Below are 17,083 nucleotides of genomic sequence, written 5' to 3'. Positions count from 1 at the left end.
GTGGAGAAGCTCACCTGCACAGGGAAGCCTGTCTGTAGAGGGCTGTTAAAATGTGGAGCAGCTTGCTAGGACCAGTAGAAGAGGCAGAGGCTCTTGGCGTGTTCAAGATCAGGCTTGGCGTTGTGCTGGACACTGTGCTAGACACAGTGCTATACCTCCTGCTGGTCACTGTACACCAGAAGGTCTAATCCAAGAAGAGCAGTTGTGGGAGCACATGTTGTCATCAGCCTTGATTTGATAATTTAGGTGTTTTATTGCTGGACTGTAACATGGTTTCGCCCACAGCAGCCCGATTCATATAGGATTGGGAAACTGCTCTAGATGCAGTTGAACGGGCTGTTCTTGTCAGCAGGCATCCTCTTGTTGTTTTGTTCTAACGCAGCAGTACCCAGTCTGAAACGCGTCAGACCCCTGTGTGCCCCCTGTAGGGCTGCGATGAGCCTGCCGATCCCGCGGGGCGAAGCCCAATTGAAGTTTTCAGACAATGAAACCTAAATCGGTGGAGGGAGGGAATGAGAAAGCCGGCAATGGCAGGTTTCCCTTTGGGCAGACTCAGCAAGGTTATCAGGAATGAATCTGTCATTTCCTGTTAGCAGGAATACCCAGATCGTGGTGTAACCCTACCCCAGTGAGAGGGTCTAACACGGGCCATCTGGGGCATAACGTAGGAGCGACCAAATTGTTGAGAGTCAGAACTCTGTAAGATGGGGAAGCATCCATTTCCATTTCGACAGCCTGCCACGCACTGTCTCCACTTTGGCCTCCTGATTCTTCTTTCTGTGTTCCTCGGTATCCAAATAAACTCCAGGTATTAGCAACCTGGCCTTCCTCTTTACACGTGGGGTAGAGGTATAAGCTTGAGACCTTCCTAGCGCCCCATTGGTTTTAGTCTGTGCTGTAGCCCCCAGCTACTTCCTGTTCTCAGTTAATCTGGTATGTAAATGTAAGCCATTTTACTCCACCGTATAACACTGAATTGGGAATACCCTGTTAACGTACTGTATGTATGGTTTGTCACAGTTTGGCTGTTGGGTGAGAGGTAACCTGCTGACAGAAGCGTATTGGAGTTTCTCCAGCATCGTACCGCTGAAACAGGCTTGCATACTCCGGTCTGCTCAGTTGCCTCGGAACAGCTCACGCACCACAGACAGCTCAGTGCTCTGTGTATATTTAGGACACGGAGACCTTGGAAGAATGTTAAAAAAAAAAAAGTTGAGCGCAAGAACGGGGAAGAGAGGGTACGCAGCTGGGGACAGCGAGATTTAAACAAAGCAGCAAATCAATCCTGTTCCCTGGGGGAGGGACGGAGGGAGCGAGGGAGAGAGAGAGAGAGGGAGAGTGTGTGAGAGAGAGAGCGAGAGAGAGAGAGGGATAAAGGAGGGAGATGAGAGCGAGGGAATTATTATTGGTAGGGATGATCAAATATTAATCCTATTCTTATTTTATTATTTATTATGTATTTATTGTATTTTATGTTAAAGGGTAAGCACAAGATATTATGAAAAATCAAATACACCAGCCAGAGGGAAGTTCTCCTATTTTATGATTAATTTAAAAAAATAATAAAGGCAAGAAATAAGCCCTACAAGATCTACTTGCTTACTCATTTTGCCCGCCTCGCTTTTTCACCGATCTTCAGAATGATCTGCCACGTCATATTTTGTAACGTTGAAGGTGGAGGAAATGAGATAACAATTAGCATTGTTAGATCTTGTATCCTGACAGTCAAGAAAAACTTTTTTTAATGAAAAATGAATCAAACAAAGTGTAGTAAGCTTGCATTTATCAAATTTAACATGTGTATTATATTGTCTAGAGCTGTCAATTGCGTGTTAACTAATTAATGCAACTTGCCAACAATGGTCAGGTTAGTTGTCTTGCTTCAAGTAGCAATCTTGCTCCCCGGGAGAACATTTTGTACATTTTAACAGGTCAATGCCTCAATCTGGGAAATTACCACTTAATTAATGATCTAGATCTGTGAAGAATTTTGTGCTGTTGTAAACAATCCAATCATAAACCCCATGCAGTTGTACCAACTTGTAAGACACTTGAACCTACACTTGAGCCATCAAATAAATTAAGTAAAACTGTCACGTATTGCGTTGGTGTATTTAAAGTGCTTGGAATCACGCTCCAATGTTGCAGTAAAAATATGGCACCACAAGCTCACATTCAGAGATCACATTTAACTAAAATCTTGATGATGAATTAAAGTCAAATGTCTTTCATCAGTTACTAGGACCAGACATGTCGGGACCACAAACTGGACTTACGCAAATAATTTGAAAACCAGACATTCAGGTTGGAGACCGGACGTCTGGCAACCGTGTATGATTTTAATGCATAATGCGGAGGCAAACAGTCACCTGATGCAAAGCTAGCTAGATAGCTAGCCAGTCATCTGATCCATTTGCTTAAAAACTGCAGCTATACTGTCCTATAAATCGTAGCTTACCTGTCTTCTTTCAGCTGAACGCCTATGTGATGAGATGGGAGTCAGTGCTGTATAAAGCACTTGAGTCAACATAGCCTAATAATGTAGCACTACATCGTGAACACTTGCTGAATTGGATAAACATTGCACATATTAACCTCAAACTGCTTAGCCAGCTCTGTGTTGATATATCTAAGATAATAAGTAGCTCACTGTCACACGCCAGTGTGACACCCCGGGGAGGGAGATGTGGCAGTGCGGGGGAACACTGTTGTCTGTCGCATGGAGAGAGAGAGAGAGCGCACCCACACAGACATGAAATAATATAAATGGACACCTTCCCCTTTCCCCCTCACAGGTTTTGGGTGAAAACAGTAAACTAAAACAACTAACTAAAATAACAAAGGTGAAAGAAAGTAAAACGGCGCGACCACTTCCCCGTGCGCCGCCCGTAGCTGACCCGCCTTCCCGACCAGGTCCAGCTCCTCCGACATCCCAGCTGAGGATTTACTTTACTTTACTTTAGTGCTTAAAATAAAACGAAACGAAAATCATAACTGCGCTCTTGGTGTTAGCTCCCGGTCTCGGCCCCGAACTGTGGAGAGCAGCACACCTTTAAGCACCTGGGCTGATTAGCTAACTCAGCCCAGGTGTGTGTGCTCTCTCCACCAGCCGGTGCAACCGAGACCAATCTGCCTCTCCGGCGGACTGACTGCTACACTCACTTATACTCTGATTGGTTTTTTTGTCTGTATGTGGAGCGATATTTTTTAACACAAATGTAAATATTGAGGTTGTAATGCGGTAAAGTTATGCAAGAAACTCCACTTATTAAACTTGCCTGAAACCCGGAATTGCAGAAAATCACCCCACATGTAGCTTTTTATTAGGACTCCAAGAAAGTTGACAAATCAACAAGAGTCATTGCTAGCTATGCTAGCTCACTCTACAACTGCCATGTCCAGTTAGCCTATGCTTTCATAGAGTTGCTATGCTCCTTCAATGACAGTCGTAGCTACCGATAGCAAATACCATAATTTGGCGCGACATAGCTCAGGAGGTAAGACCGATTGTCTGGCAGCCGGAGGGTTGCCGGTTCAAACCTCCCCCTGGGCATGTCGAAGTGTCCTTGAGCAAGACACCTAACCCCTAACCCCTAACTGCTCTGGCGAATGAGAGGCATCAATTGTAAAGCGCTTTGGATAAAAGCGCTATATAAATGCAGTCCATTTACCATTTACCATTACCACCCAGAGAAAATGATCCACAGATATATAGTAGTGAATATAAAAGGTTACCGGACTGTATTGCCAGAATGGGCTTCGGGCTCCAGTTGTTTGCCTTGCGAAGAATCTTCCAAATCCTCTGACTCCGATCCATGCACCTCTGGCTCAGGCCTGTATGGCTGTATTGTGATATCAGGATCAGAGTTAGAGTCGTCTGAGTGATTGATACTTTGATTCAGAATCAAATGTGTCAATGCTGTCTGTTTCTGTCATATTTGCAGCCTATGAGGTGTAATAGCAGAGCTATTTGTGTTCCCCCTGTGGCGTCACACCTCACAGAGGTAATTTTCCAGTGTGGCTTTCTGTGTTTCCATCAGCAGTGATCAATTTGTCAAATTTGAAGCCATACTAACAACAATTTCAGCTTCATTTAATGAAAAACCTCTTGGCTAAAATGAATTAATTGGTCTAATATCTTTGGGGGATGTCGTTATGTGGTGCTTACCCTTTAAAGCCATTTTGCCAATGTCTTGGGCCTTGTTTCTAAATTATGCGTTGGCAATATTGTCATAATTGAACTGAATGGAAAGTGAGGGAGAGACGGACAGGCATAGAGATGGAGACGTAGTGATAGTTCCAGTGCTTTCCGAGCGGAGGGTCATCAGCCACACTGTGTTCTACAGGGGCCTAGCGTCTCCGCTATCGATCGCTTGGCTGCTTTTCACTCTGCGAGTGTTATCACTCCCCCTGCACGAACACCAGCGATGCCCACGGGACCGCTCGCGGGAGGGATCAGTAACACCGCGGGTCACGTGTGCAATGTACAGCGGGGGTCACACGCGTGCTCCACGGGAGACAGCAGCCCGCTGAGACATCAACGCGCGGCTTCCAGAAGCTCCGCCAGCTCCTGCTGGCCTTTCGTCTGTGGAGAGCGGCTGTAAATTGCGCTGGGGTTTTGGCTCCGGCGTCCCCCCACTCGTTTTGCCCAGCGGGCGTGCGGAGACCCTTCTTCCCTGCCCAACACCAGGACGGACAGCGGAAGCGCAGCCTTCTCCAGCCCGTCCTGTAAATGTTGTTCTTAGTTGCGTTGAGTCAGGCGCCTGCATGTCTGGGGGGGTTGAAGCGTCCGTGCTGGGTGTGCCCACACTTTTAGAGGCACTTTTAGAGGACGCTTGCCTGTTTGGTTGGAAGACCTTATTAAAGAGCTGGGCCGGGCCGGAGCTCCTGGAAGCCGCGCGTTGATGTCTCAGCGGGCTGTTGTCTCCTTTGCTGTGTCACTTCAGTTTCACGGGTAGTCTGCATGCCCCCCCCCCCCCCCCCCCCCCCCTTCTGAAGCTCCTGAGCTCTGTTAGCCAGGTCTCAGCTGGCTGCTGTTCAGCTGTGCTTACTGCAGTCCTGTGCCCTGTCTGTGAGATGCACGTTTTTAGGCTTGTTCAAGTTGCCATTTCAGCTGCCTTCTGTCATCAGTCACTGCCTCTGTCTGTTTCTCTCTCTCTCTCCTATTTCTCTTTCTTTTCTCTCCACTTTACTACAGCTCAAACTCTTGCGCACACATGCACGCACGGGCACACAGGCACACACACACACGCGCGCACACACGCACAGGCGCACACACACACACTCACATGCATGCACGCACACACACACACACGCACACGCATGCACACACATGCCCACACACACCCAAAGTTGATAATCTCAAGTACTCGGCCAAGGACAGTTTCCCTTCTTCAGCACCACGATAATTATTACAGTGAAGTATGTGCTAAAGAATGCAGTATGCAGTTTGTGTAGTGTTTTAAAGAGTGTATACTGTTGCGGTATACAGTTTGTGTAGTGTGTTTTAAAGAGTGTATACTGTTGCGTTATACTGTTTGTGTAGTGTGTATGAAGCAGATTTACTTGAATAAGTATCCCCTGTGCTTCTGGTAGTCAATGTCAGTTGCGGAATGGTATTACTGCCCCCAGGTGGTGAAAAGTGGTATTTTCTCCAGGGTTGCATAAATAAATCACATACAGTGCAATTTGCTGAGCTACAAACCGTGTAGCGGAGCTTTTCCATTAACTCATATTCAAAAGCTACACTCAAGAGGGTGGAAAGCCAGTGTGTTTTCAAAGAACCCAAAGGGACCGGAACGAAACTAAAAATGCTTCTCTGTGTTTGTTTGTCTCTTCAAGGCAGAATCTTCAGTGATTCCAAAGGACGTGTGTCACAATAAGCGCTGCTTTTATGTGATAATATTGCGCAGTGCAATATGACATCAGTGGCGTAGGGTTAGGCCTGGGTTTGCCATGTTACCATCAGGTTATGTGTTCAAGTCTTGGCTACGCTACTGCGGATCTTTCTTTTAACAGGGCAGTAAGCCTTAAAGTGTGTGAATATTTATAATGTAAGCTGCAGATAGTAATTCACCTGTGATGAGTGCTAGTGTTGAGATGGTAAAATAATCAGATCCTGTGCTGTTATTAAGGCTCCCTGGGGTGAGATGTAGACTGTTCTCTGAGTCAGAAAGGCAGGGTTGAGCTGCAATCTGAGAGGATTGCTTTGGATGCCTGCGCCCCTCATCCTTGTTTGTGGCAGGATTTTCTGTGCACAGAAACGCTCCACTTCAGCGTCCGTTTCTTAAACTGCAGCAACAGGACCGTTCAGACCAGTCTCAGAACTACACAACTGCATCTGCCAAATGAGTAATGGAGCTATCTGCACCCCCACTCCCTCTCTCCCCTTCCTCTCTTTCTCTCTCTCTTTCTCTCACTGTCTCTCTGTCCATCTCTCTCTGTCTCCCCCACCCTCTCTCCCTTCCCCCTCTCCCTCTCTCTGTCTCTGTCTCTCTCCCCCTCTGCCTCCCTCTCTCTCTCTGTTCCCCCTCCCTCCCCTCCCTTCCCTCTGTCTCTCTGTCTCTTTTCCCCTCTGCCTCCCTCTTGCTTTCTCTGTTCCCCCTCCCTCCCCTTCCTCTCTCTCTCTCTCTGTCTCTCTCTGTCTTGTTTCTGGTGAGCAGTGTTTGTATTGTGAGGGGTCGGTGGATATTTGCTTTATGAATTGAGTCCGCGTTCAATAAAGGAGTATTAAAAGTCAGTCTCACTCCACCTCTCCTTCACCTTTTCCCTCGCTCCCTCTTTCCCCCAACGCCCCCCCTCCCCCATTCCCCTTGTTCTCCCCCTCTCCCTCCCATCTTCCCTCACTCTTTCTCTCCCCCTTTCCATCCTTTCTGTCTTCCCTCCCTCCACAGCTCCAGGCCGGTCCGTCTCTCCTGCCCCCGCTGCTGCGATCACCAGCCTGCCAGGTCTTCCTCCCCAAAGGGAGAGCACTGACCCCTTCCCCCTGGAGAGAGACCCCGCCCCCCTGGTGAAAGGCCTCTCCCCCCTGGAGAAGCACCCCTCCCTTTTGGAGAAAGACCCCTCCTCCCCAAAGAAAGACCCCTCCCCCCTGGAGAAAGGCCCCTCCCTCCAGGGGAAAGACCCCTCCCCCCTGGAGAAAGACCCCTCCCTGCAGAAGGACCCCAGCAAAAGCATCAAAGCTGGCAAGTACATTCCCGAGCATTGTGTTTATGGATGGGATCCAGGCTGAGAGGCTTTCACAGCCAGCCAAGCAGCAGACCGAGCCAGGAACAGCGGGTGGAATAGCCATTTAGCCGTTTTCTCTGTGGCCTGCTTCACCTACGCCAGAGGCCAGCCTCTTTCCTATTTATTCCATGGCAGTGCGTGATCCGTCATCTGTTTTTCGTCCTTGGCTTGCCTCTGAGTCCTACGCAGCACAGCCCCCCCCCCCTCTTTTTATGCTTAGCAATCGCGCAGCATTTACCCTGAATCGGCCTCTTTCCCGTGCATTAGCCTGAATGTGATGACGCAGAGGACGGCACGCTCTCTGAGGGGTCATTAGGGACCTACCGGTGACCCACCGGCGCTTAATCTGCTGTTACATCATCACCGCCTGCGCTGCGGGTGACTTACCTGCGCAGGTGCGCGTGTCAGCGGCAGTTCTCCCACAATGCATTCCTGCCACCGCGGATAAAAAGCGCGAACGGGCTCTGAGGCAGTGCGGAGCGAAGAGCAGGCTCCGAGAGGCTCCGCCTCACCTAGAAACGGCCGTCGCTTCCCACACGGGGGGATACTTTACCGTCGGTAAAGTTACGTCGGTGTTACATCAGAACACTCTGAAAGCAGACCTAATAATAATGGGGTTTTTTTTTTGGTGACTTGAAAGTAGTGAATGTTTTCCATTTAATTGTTATTATTCATTTTTAAAAATCATATGAAAGGATGGTATGGCATATCAGGAAAATCTCTATGGTTAGGGGGTGATTTTGCCAGTATGTATTCATGATACCACACAGGATAACTTTGATTTCGCAATGATGCCTTTTTGTTTATAAAAAAAGAGCAATTTATAATGAATTTCAAGGACATAAAGATATAAACACAGTCTGAAGTGCTGAATTTCTCTTAAAAATATGTCAGCTACAGTTTTATCGTGTTTATTTAGGGATAGCTGTAGAAAAGGTTGCATACTGTACCTTTAACCAGCACAGTCTTAAAGGTTGCACAACACATGCAAACAGTCACATATTCTGAAGGATAAAATTAACTTTGCAATTCTTTGCAAAACTTCGCAAAATATATTGAAGTCCAGACCGAGCTGAAAAAAGGCACACTTTATTAAAGAAGAAAAAGAAATAAATAAATGTATAACGGCACTGAGAGAAGTAACACGTCAGCTTTATAAGCTTGCGGTGAAGGTTCTGGAAACTTTTTAGTGTGAGTCTTTATACCAGTGTATAATCAGTTCATTGGTCACAGTCTGCTGATAAACTAAGACTATTATCCCTCACATCATGAGACAGTACTTTTCTGACTAGAAGAGTGGGGGAAAGGTTTCTCCCTGCCGAGCAAGCAGAGCTTGTAACCAGGCAGCTTTGACCTAGCTGGACCACGGATACTGCAAAGATAATAGGCCCCTCCACTCTATGTCTATCAGAGCATAAAATTGTTCAGCACTTTGCGGTACAACGGATGTAATTATAACACTACCATCATAGTAATAACACTAGTATTGCAGTAATAACACTGTTATTGTAGTAATAACACTACTGTTGTAGTAACAGAATTACTATTGTTGTAATAACACCACTATTGTTGTAATAATGCTACTGTTGTAGTAATAACACTGTTATTGTGGTAATAACACTACTGTTGTCGTAATAACACAACTATGTAGTAATAACTCTACTATTGTTGTAGTAATGTTGTGACTGTAGTAATAACACTACCGTTGTCGTAATAACACCACTAGTGTCATAATAACACTTATGTTGTAGTAATAACACTGCTATTTTTGTAATAACACCACTATTGTAGTAATAACGTTGTAACTGTAGTAATAACAGTACTGTTGTCGTAATAACACCACTGGTGTCATAATAACACTACTGTTGTAGTTATAACACTGTTATTGTGGTAACAACACTACTATTGTAGTAATAACACCACTATTGTAGTAATAACACAACTATGTAGTAGTAACTCTGTTATTGTAGTAATAACTCTACTATTGTTGTAGTAATGTTGTAACTGTAGTAATAACACTACTGTTGTCGTAATAACACCACTGGTGTCATAATACTGTTGTAGTAATAACACTGTTATTGTGGTAACAACTATACTATCGTAGTAATAACACTACTGTTATAGTAATAGCACTTCTGTTGTAGCAATAACACTGTCCACAGCCCAGCAGATTGGCTCTCATCTTTTTTGGAGGTGTTGGTGGGGGGAATTCAAATGAACACAAAGCAACATTTCAGTCTTAAAGCCATAAACCTGCCTGACGGAGGACGGTTTGCTGACTCTGTGGGATTAAATTGAGGGGAAACTATCAAAAACGGGACCCGTGTTTGGCTTTAGCAGAAAATGCTTTTATTTTTGTGGATGTAATAACAGCATATTGACTCTATAGGCATTGAGAGTTGCTCATTTATCAAGCTACCCAGCCTCTGATGTATGTATAAGTCTTCAGTCTGCAAATTTAGCTTTCCTACCTCATCTGTCTCTTAAAATGATCCTTCTCATTTCACTCCACATACGAGCAGGAAAGCTGATCTATTGTTTATCCTTTGGGGCTGTTCTCCCAGTTCTTCGCCCCCCTGCCCAGGATTGGGCTGGACCTGCAGAGGATCTCTGGAGCGGGCAGAATGCTGACCCAGCGGGATTGTCGGTAGAGGTAGATTCGGGGCGCTTTCGCCCTCCTGGGTCCAAGTTTCATTCACTGTCACTTCAGAGGTCCTCCTGTGACAGAACAATCTTCTTTCTAATTTTCTTTTTGTTCTTTAGTCCGGTTGAACGGAGCAGTACAATATAACACCCAACGTTTTGACTGAAGCTTTGGAACGCCTCCACTTAACTTACCTTACACTGGCTTCGGACCCAGTTCATTTTGTCTGGTAATCTATTATTTAAAAGTAACTCATGTATTTATTTATCTGCAGAGGGCCACCTCCCACTTGTTTGTTACAGCACAATCTTCTCCTGCCTACCAAATGTGCTGAAACGAGCAAAATGTCCACATTTCTCAATCATCATTAAGCGGACTGGGGCTACAATTAGAAACGTAACACTGCTTGCGCTAATTACATCCACTCAGGAATTAGCTCTCTCACTTCAAATTGAATTTAAAGCAGAACTGCAGAACTGTTTGGGTGATTTTTTTAACCCCTTCAGACCTGACAAAAAAGTTATTTTGCATTTATTCTGACATCCATGCCATGTGGAAATAAGGCTTACATTTTTAATAATACCATGTGTCTTTATTATCTTTGTTCATATCCACTGCAATGGACATCATGTCTCAATGGGCATGAAATTATTAAAACAGGTTACAGCTGATTTTCTCCTGTTTTGTTGTTTTATTCATTTTATTCTTTAAGTTGACCCTGCACAGTGATCATTGTTTCTGCGCAGGCAAAACTGATCCGTTGGTTCCATGGCCATATTGTGTTTCCTCTCCACCTCTGGGTAGCTGACCTGCACATATTTACTTTCATATTTCTCCCATCTCCCATAAAGAGGAGTCTTTATCCACATCTCCAGCCCCAACAAAGTGGAAGGCCATCAGGACTGGCCGATTGTCAAAAAATCTGACAACTTCATCATAGCTCCCTCTCTCCTTCTTTGATATGTCCTTGCCTGACATGAGATGTTTTTTTTTAATTGCCAGTGCCTGTTCCAGCAGCATGTATTTTCTTTTCAGTCAGTACCACTGACAGATTGTGAGAGCAGAAGTAAATGCCGCTTGTGGTGGGGATCTCGGACGCTTTGGCGAACCACAGCAGCTCCTAGTCCCATCTGCTTCTTCTTGTCTTGGGAGAGCTCCATGATAGCACTTTGGTGGATGAGGAAAGTGTAGGCAAAACCACTTTTGCCACAGGGGGTGTGGATCTTCACGCCCCCTGGGTTTGGCTTCCCTTTTGCATATCGCTTCACTGAACTACTCTGCCGAATGACACTTTGCTCATCAATGCATAGATTTTCTTCCATTGGGGCTCCAAGCATCGCCTGAAAACTGAGTCATTTCGCACGATGAACTTTGAAGAAGACATTCTTTTCTGAAGACCTTATTGAGAATTTGCTCCAATATCTGAGTTCATTTTTTTTTTTTTTTTTGGGTGAAAATTGGTAAAAACCGAAAACAGTGAGCCTCACATATACTGTAGCATTTGTTTTCCAAACACGTTTAATGATGAAAATGTATCGGCAACTTGCCATCTTTCCAGAGTCACGCTAACTAACAGCCTCCAGGTTACATCAGTCCAGCACAAATGTCCATTGTAATAGACAGTAACTTTCAAAATAAATCCAGTGTCCTCCACAGTTGCTCTGTTAAATATTTCATTATTATTAATTGCTTCTTTATATATTACTTCCAGTTCATTTAATGATGCCCTAATAAAAATGCACTTTCAGAAGATTAAGTCTCTTCACTTCTCTTTTATTTTGTTTCCTCTGCCATGTCACTCCTCTGAGTTGTCTAAATTTCCAGATAACGTCCCAAAAATCTATGTTTGTTAACATTTGGATTGTAACAGCATGCTCTGTGGTTTTAATATGAATCTGATTTGCATTATGGTCCTAGGTTGGCGTGAATGAACATTTTGTGTTTGATTGATGTTGTTATTAGGCAGGTCTGCTGCTGTTACTCACGCAGCTCTGGTGGATGCACTTATGGTCTCTTTCGCCATTAAAGAGAAGAGTGTAGGAGCATCTGCTAAGTGAGCGAAATATAATACATATTAAAGTGCCCTCCCGCTTGCTGCAATGAAGCGTTGGTCCCAATGTCATTTGCAGATCTCATTTTACAGAAGCACATTAGTCTTAATTAGAGACTCTGGAAGGCTGCGGCACTTTAAATGAGAACTTCTCCATGTCCCGAAGCCATTACTTATGTATTTCATTTCACTAAATCAGCACAGTCCAGCCCAAACCATTTCAAGTCCATCTAAATGCACATACCTGCCAGACTGAGGACCATGAGAAAAGGCTAAAACGACTTTGATGTTGAAGCGGCTATGTTGCCTGACAGTACTATTGGCTCTTGTCATTTATTTACTGTGAATTCTTTGTTAGCTACATCTAAATGCACTTCTGCCATGCTACAGTAGCATTGTTTGTTGTGTAGACATTTGACAATTAATAAATTAATACACTATGGTAAATATTTTTCAATACTTTGACAGCTTCCTGTGACCCCATGGCCTAATCACGGTTCAAAAGAAAGCACAATATTGAGTGGCTGTAGCCAAGCGACTTCTTAACACAGTTTCTGAATGTCTTCATCCTTTCTGCTAAATGTGCTAGTTAGCTGCCTGAAAGTGCAACATCAATAAAGCAACAAATGTTAGTCAATTTGTGCAAACTTGAGCCATATTACAAATCAGATTCTTGTGGCGAACATCCATACTATAAAGAATGCTACTACAGTCCTAAAATAGACACGTCAACAAACAATAGATGTTTGCAAAGTTTAATGATTCTGTAGTCGGTGTGAATTATGTTAACTCACAAATGCTTAAAGTGTAAATTATGGTGAAGTTTCTGCTGCAGCAACAGTGGTTGCAGGATTAAACCCTTTCCCAGGGTAACGAGCGTGCTCTGCTCGGTCCTTAGGCCCTTCCCCTCCCGTGGATGTGAAGGCTAAGTGCGCGAGCCGACCCTGCTTCCCCGGGGTCCAGTGCGTCGACCGGAGACCTCCCTACCTGGGCTACGTCTGTGGCCGCTGCCCACCCGGGTACCATGGCAACGGACACACCTGCACCAAACTGTCCCAATCAGGCAAGAGCAGTCTTTGTGTAACTTTGTGTGAACCTAAGATCCGCACATACCACATTCTGCTTCTGTTTCCTGAATTGTGTAATGACTTTAACATATACCTGTCAGTGTAAAATATTCTAAAGAATGTAAAATTATAAAATGTGATTATTTAGGCAGTTGCCATTTTGGGTTTTCTGATTTGCTGTCTGCTTTACTTCTGGTGCTCAGTTTTTAACAAGGTAGATGCCTGAAGAAGATCCAATCGCTAGGCCCTGATAGTCTTCTTAAGTAAGCCTTGAAGAAGCCTGGGGAATCTTGTCTAAAGTTAATTCCTGCGTTATTTTTCTGACCTCGCGTCCGATAACTGTACCCGGAGAAGACACTCGTAGCAAACAGTGAAATTGAAAATGAATTCCGCAGGTGTTTCGGCATCACTCATATCACGGGTGGAAATCTAGCACGCACCTAAGCGCACATCATCTGATGTCACCGCGAGGTTATCCTTCCGTTACGTCTGTTTTTAATCTGACATCCGCTCCTTTTTCACTTAATCCGAGATGGTATTCTCAACCGGATGATGAATGGATCCCATTTTGTCATCTCTGCTTCAGTGTAAAGTTATCAGACTCTGGTTTACACCATCTCTCCCTCTCTCTCTCTCGGGACTCACTACCCCTGTATCTGTCCACAACACAGGGCTTTCAGATGATGAATTAATGTCACTAAAATATGGCCTGTTTATTTTTCGTGAGCAGGAAAATAATTCTGTTGTTTCATGCAATGAGAGTGGCTGTCTCTTGCGATCTGGTAGTGCATCAGTAATGGCGGTGTAAGGTACAGAATGCACACGTGGCTCTCTCCCCTGCACTCCACTTTGTCAGGTGCACACAGAGATATTTTCCCTTGTGTACCGTATGGATTTAGCGGTAGTCACCGGTGACTTCTATCCATATTACATCTCTTCAGTTTAGCAGATGCTAATTTATGCCTCCGCTTCACATGGGGGGTACTTTCCCTCCACGTCAGTCATTATTTTTCGCTAACAGTTCACCTCGTTGTGGATTATCCCTTACTTGCTTCAATAAATTGTCGTAATGTGTGCTGTACATAACGAGTGCTGCATAAATAGTGCTGAATGTAAACTCTGTGTCAGCTGAAGTCTTAAATGTAGTTTTACAGACACATACACACTACTGCTTGTTTTGGCATGACGCATATTCCTTTTATACACATCTCCTCAGTCTGATCTAGCGCCGTACATTAGTCTGCTCCCTGTTTGTGAGGTGTTGGCTCTGCTGTCACACGGTTCCTGTTTGTGAGGCGTTGGCTCTGCTGTCACACGGTTCCTGTTTGTGAGGTGTTGGCTCTGCTGTCACACGGTTCCTGTTTGTGAGGTGTTGGCTCTGCTGTCACACGGTTCCTGTTTGTGAGGTGCTGGTTCTGCAGTCACATGGTTCCTGTTTTTGATGTGTATATTATGCTGTTATACGGTTCCTGTTTGTAAGGTGTCTGTTCTGCTGTCACACTGTCACTGCTTGTGTGGTGTATGTTGTCCTGACACACGGTTCCTGTTTGCGAGGTGTACGCTGTTCTGTCATACGGTTCCTGTTTGTTAGGCGTATTCTGCTGTCACAGCACTCCTGTCTTTGCAGGTGCACCACCTCCGTCCTCCCGCCTGACTCAAGCCAAGAGCAAGCGGGTTAGCTACAACCTGCGCAAAGCTCCACAGCTGCACTTACCCGCTCTGCCCTCCAGGGGAAGAACCTTCCACAACGCCGCTGTGGGACCCGTCACCGAAAGGAGAGAGGCTCCGCCTCGGCGGCTCGACCCTCTGAGCCCCGCCCACCGTCTCCAGCCCCGCCCCCACGCGCGCCACAGCCAGCCCCCCTCGGTCAGTAGTGCCAGACCGTTTAACGGGACGGTGAGGAGGAAAGCACCTGAGGAGGCGTACCCCTCTGCTCAGACCCCCGCCCCGAGCGCCTCGTCAGGGGCGACGGCACCTCGCGCATTCACAAGACACGCCACCACAGGCGGACAGCCCACGAGGAAACAGCAGAGCGACGACGAGCCACAGGCTCCTCCCAGAACGGATGTCCCGCTGAACTTCGCCCTGGTGGCGGCTCACACGCTCTCCTCCCACCCCGTCCTGTCCCACGCTGTCTCCTCCCACCCTGTCCCATCCCACACCGTCCCGTCCCACCCCGCCCAGTCCCACGATGTCCCATCCCAATCTGTCCCATCCCACACTTCCCAGTCCCACACTGTCTCCTCCCACCTCGTCCCGTCTCACCCTGTCCCGTCCCACCCTGTCTCATCCCACCCTGTCCCATCCCACGCCGTCCCATCCCATGCCATCCTGTCCCACTCTGTCTCATCCCACCCCATCCTGTCCCACACCATCTCGTCCCACACCCTCGCCGAATCCGAGTTCTCTGCGGACGGGGACGAGGACGGACCCTCTGACCCGCTCCCTGTGCGGCCCTTCCCCTACCCCTACCCTCACTCTTACACCACGCCCATGAGGAGGGTCTCCGGCTCAGCCTTTAGCTCCGCCCCTTCCCTGCCCTCCCCCTACATCCCGCGGGTCAGCGATGCTCTGGTCTCCGTGGAAACGATCCTCACCTGCGCCCACATGCCCTGCTTCCCGGGGGTCCCCTGTTCACCCCGCGGCGAGACTGGCTTCAGCTGTGGCCGCTGCCCCCCCGGGTACATCGGCGATGGGCGGAGCTGCAGAGGTACAGTGTCCCCAAACAGCCTGCACACGCAACAGAACCCTTACTGATACAGCCTCAACGTTTACAGGAGTCTCATGTCAATTCCAAACGCACTCATTATCATTAAAACTGTGGACAGTGTTCGTATAATTGGTACTATTAGAATTTGAGATAGAATGTGCAATACTTGAATAGTTCAACACATTCTGCTTCATTTTGTACACAACTGTTAAACACGCAATGATAATAACGGTCCTCAGCCTAAGTAAAAGTACTTTTTACTGGATTAAAAAGCCAATAAAAATGCAAACTGAAAATCTACGGGAGGGGATAAACCTATTTTGGCTCAGAAGTGAGCTGCTGTTATTCAGAAAACTGCGGGCTGGGAGGTGGAAGGCGGTCCGTGGGCAGGTAGAAATGCAGTTTTAGGGAACACGTGTAATAGGCATTGTACGCGTGATGTACAACATACTGAAGTGACAGCAGGTACTGACCGCAGTTAACTGACAATGGGTACCGACCACAGCTAACTGACAGTGGATACTCACAGCAGGTACTGACCGCAGGTAACTGACAGTGGGTACTGAGAGCAGGTACTGACTGCAGTTAACTGACAGTGGGTATTGAGAGCGGGTACTGACTGCAGTTAACTGACAGCAGTCCCACAGGTGCTTGGCTTTTGTCATAGATGACAGTGCAATTAATTATTTTCAAAATATTTATATATTTTATTTTTACTGAATGCCCCTGGCTAGTGTATGTTTCAGTAGAATATATGGTTCTTGAGATTCAGACCAAAGACTCATGTCCCCTACAGGGGACACAGAAAATGTTTGGGATGATAATTTGCTCAGTATGACTGAACACCTATCGGCTTTGAGCTTGAACACTGTAAAAGGTTAGCTGACCTTTTAGGCCAATGTCACTGGATGGGCCGGACTTTATAAATGATCAGGTACCAGGAGTGATTACAAATGAGGGATTGTGCAGTTCTTTATCACTGAATGAGAAAGCGCTGCTTCGCCTGTGGAACTCTACAGAGGCTGTTAAAGATTCTCCTTGGCCCACCGTGCTATCGTGGAGCTCATCTTCTGTTCCTGGGGCTCGTTTCACAAAAGCGGTTTGCGAGGATTTTCATCGTGATATCTTGTCAAAAAGATTACGTGTCTCCTGAAGATGTGTCTCTTGCGAACGGCAACTAAAATAGTGACGACTACAGGCCTCACTTGCAATCAGTTTTATTTCCTCACAAATATGGCATTTCCTCTGACTGTGTGGAGAGGGAAGCAGGCTACAGAAAGAATCGTCTATGATCTTATAATCAGAGATAATGAATTGATCGAATGATATGGATTTCCACAGCATGACATATTACATTTATGAGACCTTCTTTACAGAGAACTTCA

General features: G+C 46.1%; 1 protein-coding gene across 1 annotated transcript in view; it reads left to right on the top strand.

The window, feature by feature from the left end:
- Nucleotides 1-17,083, top strand: part of si:ch211-246m6.5 (von Willebrand factor D and EGF domain-containing protein) — an 88,187-nt gene that overhangs the window by 60,205 nt on the left and 10,899 nt on the right. The window contains exons 20-22 of the mRNA XM_064309799.1: nucleotides 6,894-7,184; nucleotides 12,820-12,984; nucleotides 14,616-15,698. Of these exons, the coding sequence (XP_064165869.1) occupies nucleotides 6,894-7,184; nucleotides 12,820-12,984; nucleotides 14,616-15,698 (1,539 nt within the window). The remainder of the gene's footprint in view (nucleotides 1-6,893; nucleotides 7,185-12,819; nucleotides 12,985-14,615; nucleotides 15,699-17,083) is intronic.

This window comes from Anguilla rostrata, chromosome 15, assembly GCF_018555375.3.
Source record: "Anguilla rostrata isolate EN2019 chromosome 15, ASM1855537v3, whole genome shotgun sequence".
Taxonomy (NCBI): Eukaryota; Metazoa; Chordata; class Actinopteri; order Anguilliformes; family Anguillidae; genus Anguilla; species Anguilla rostrata.
Note: the sequence above shows the minus strand (reverse complement) of the source record. Positions and strands in the feature narration are given on the sequence as shown.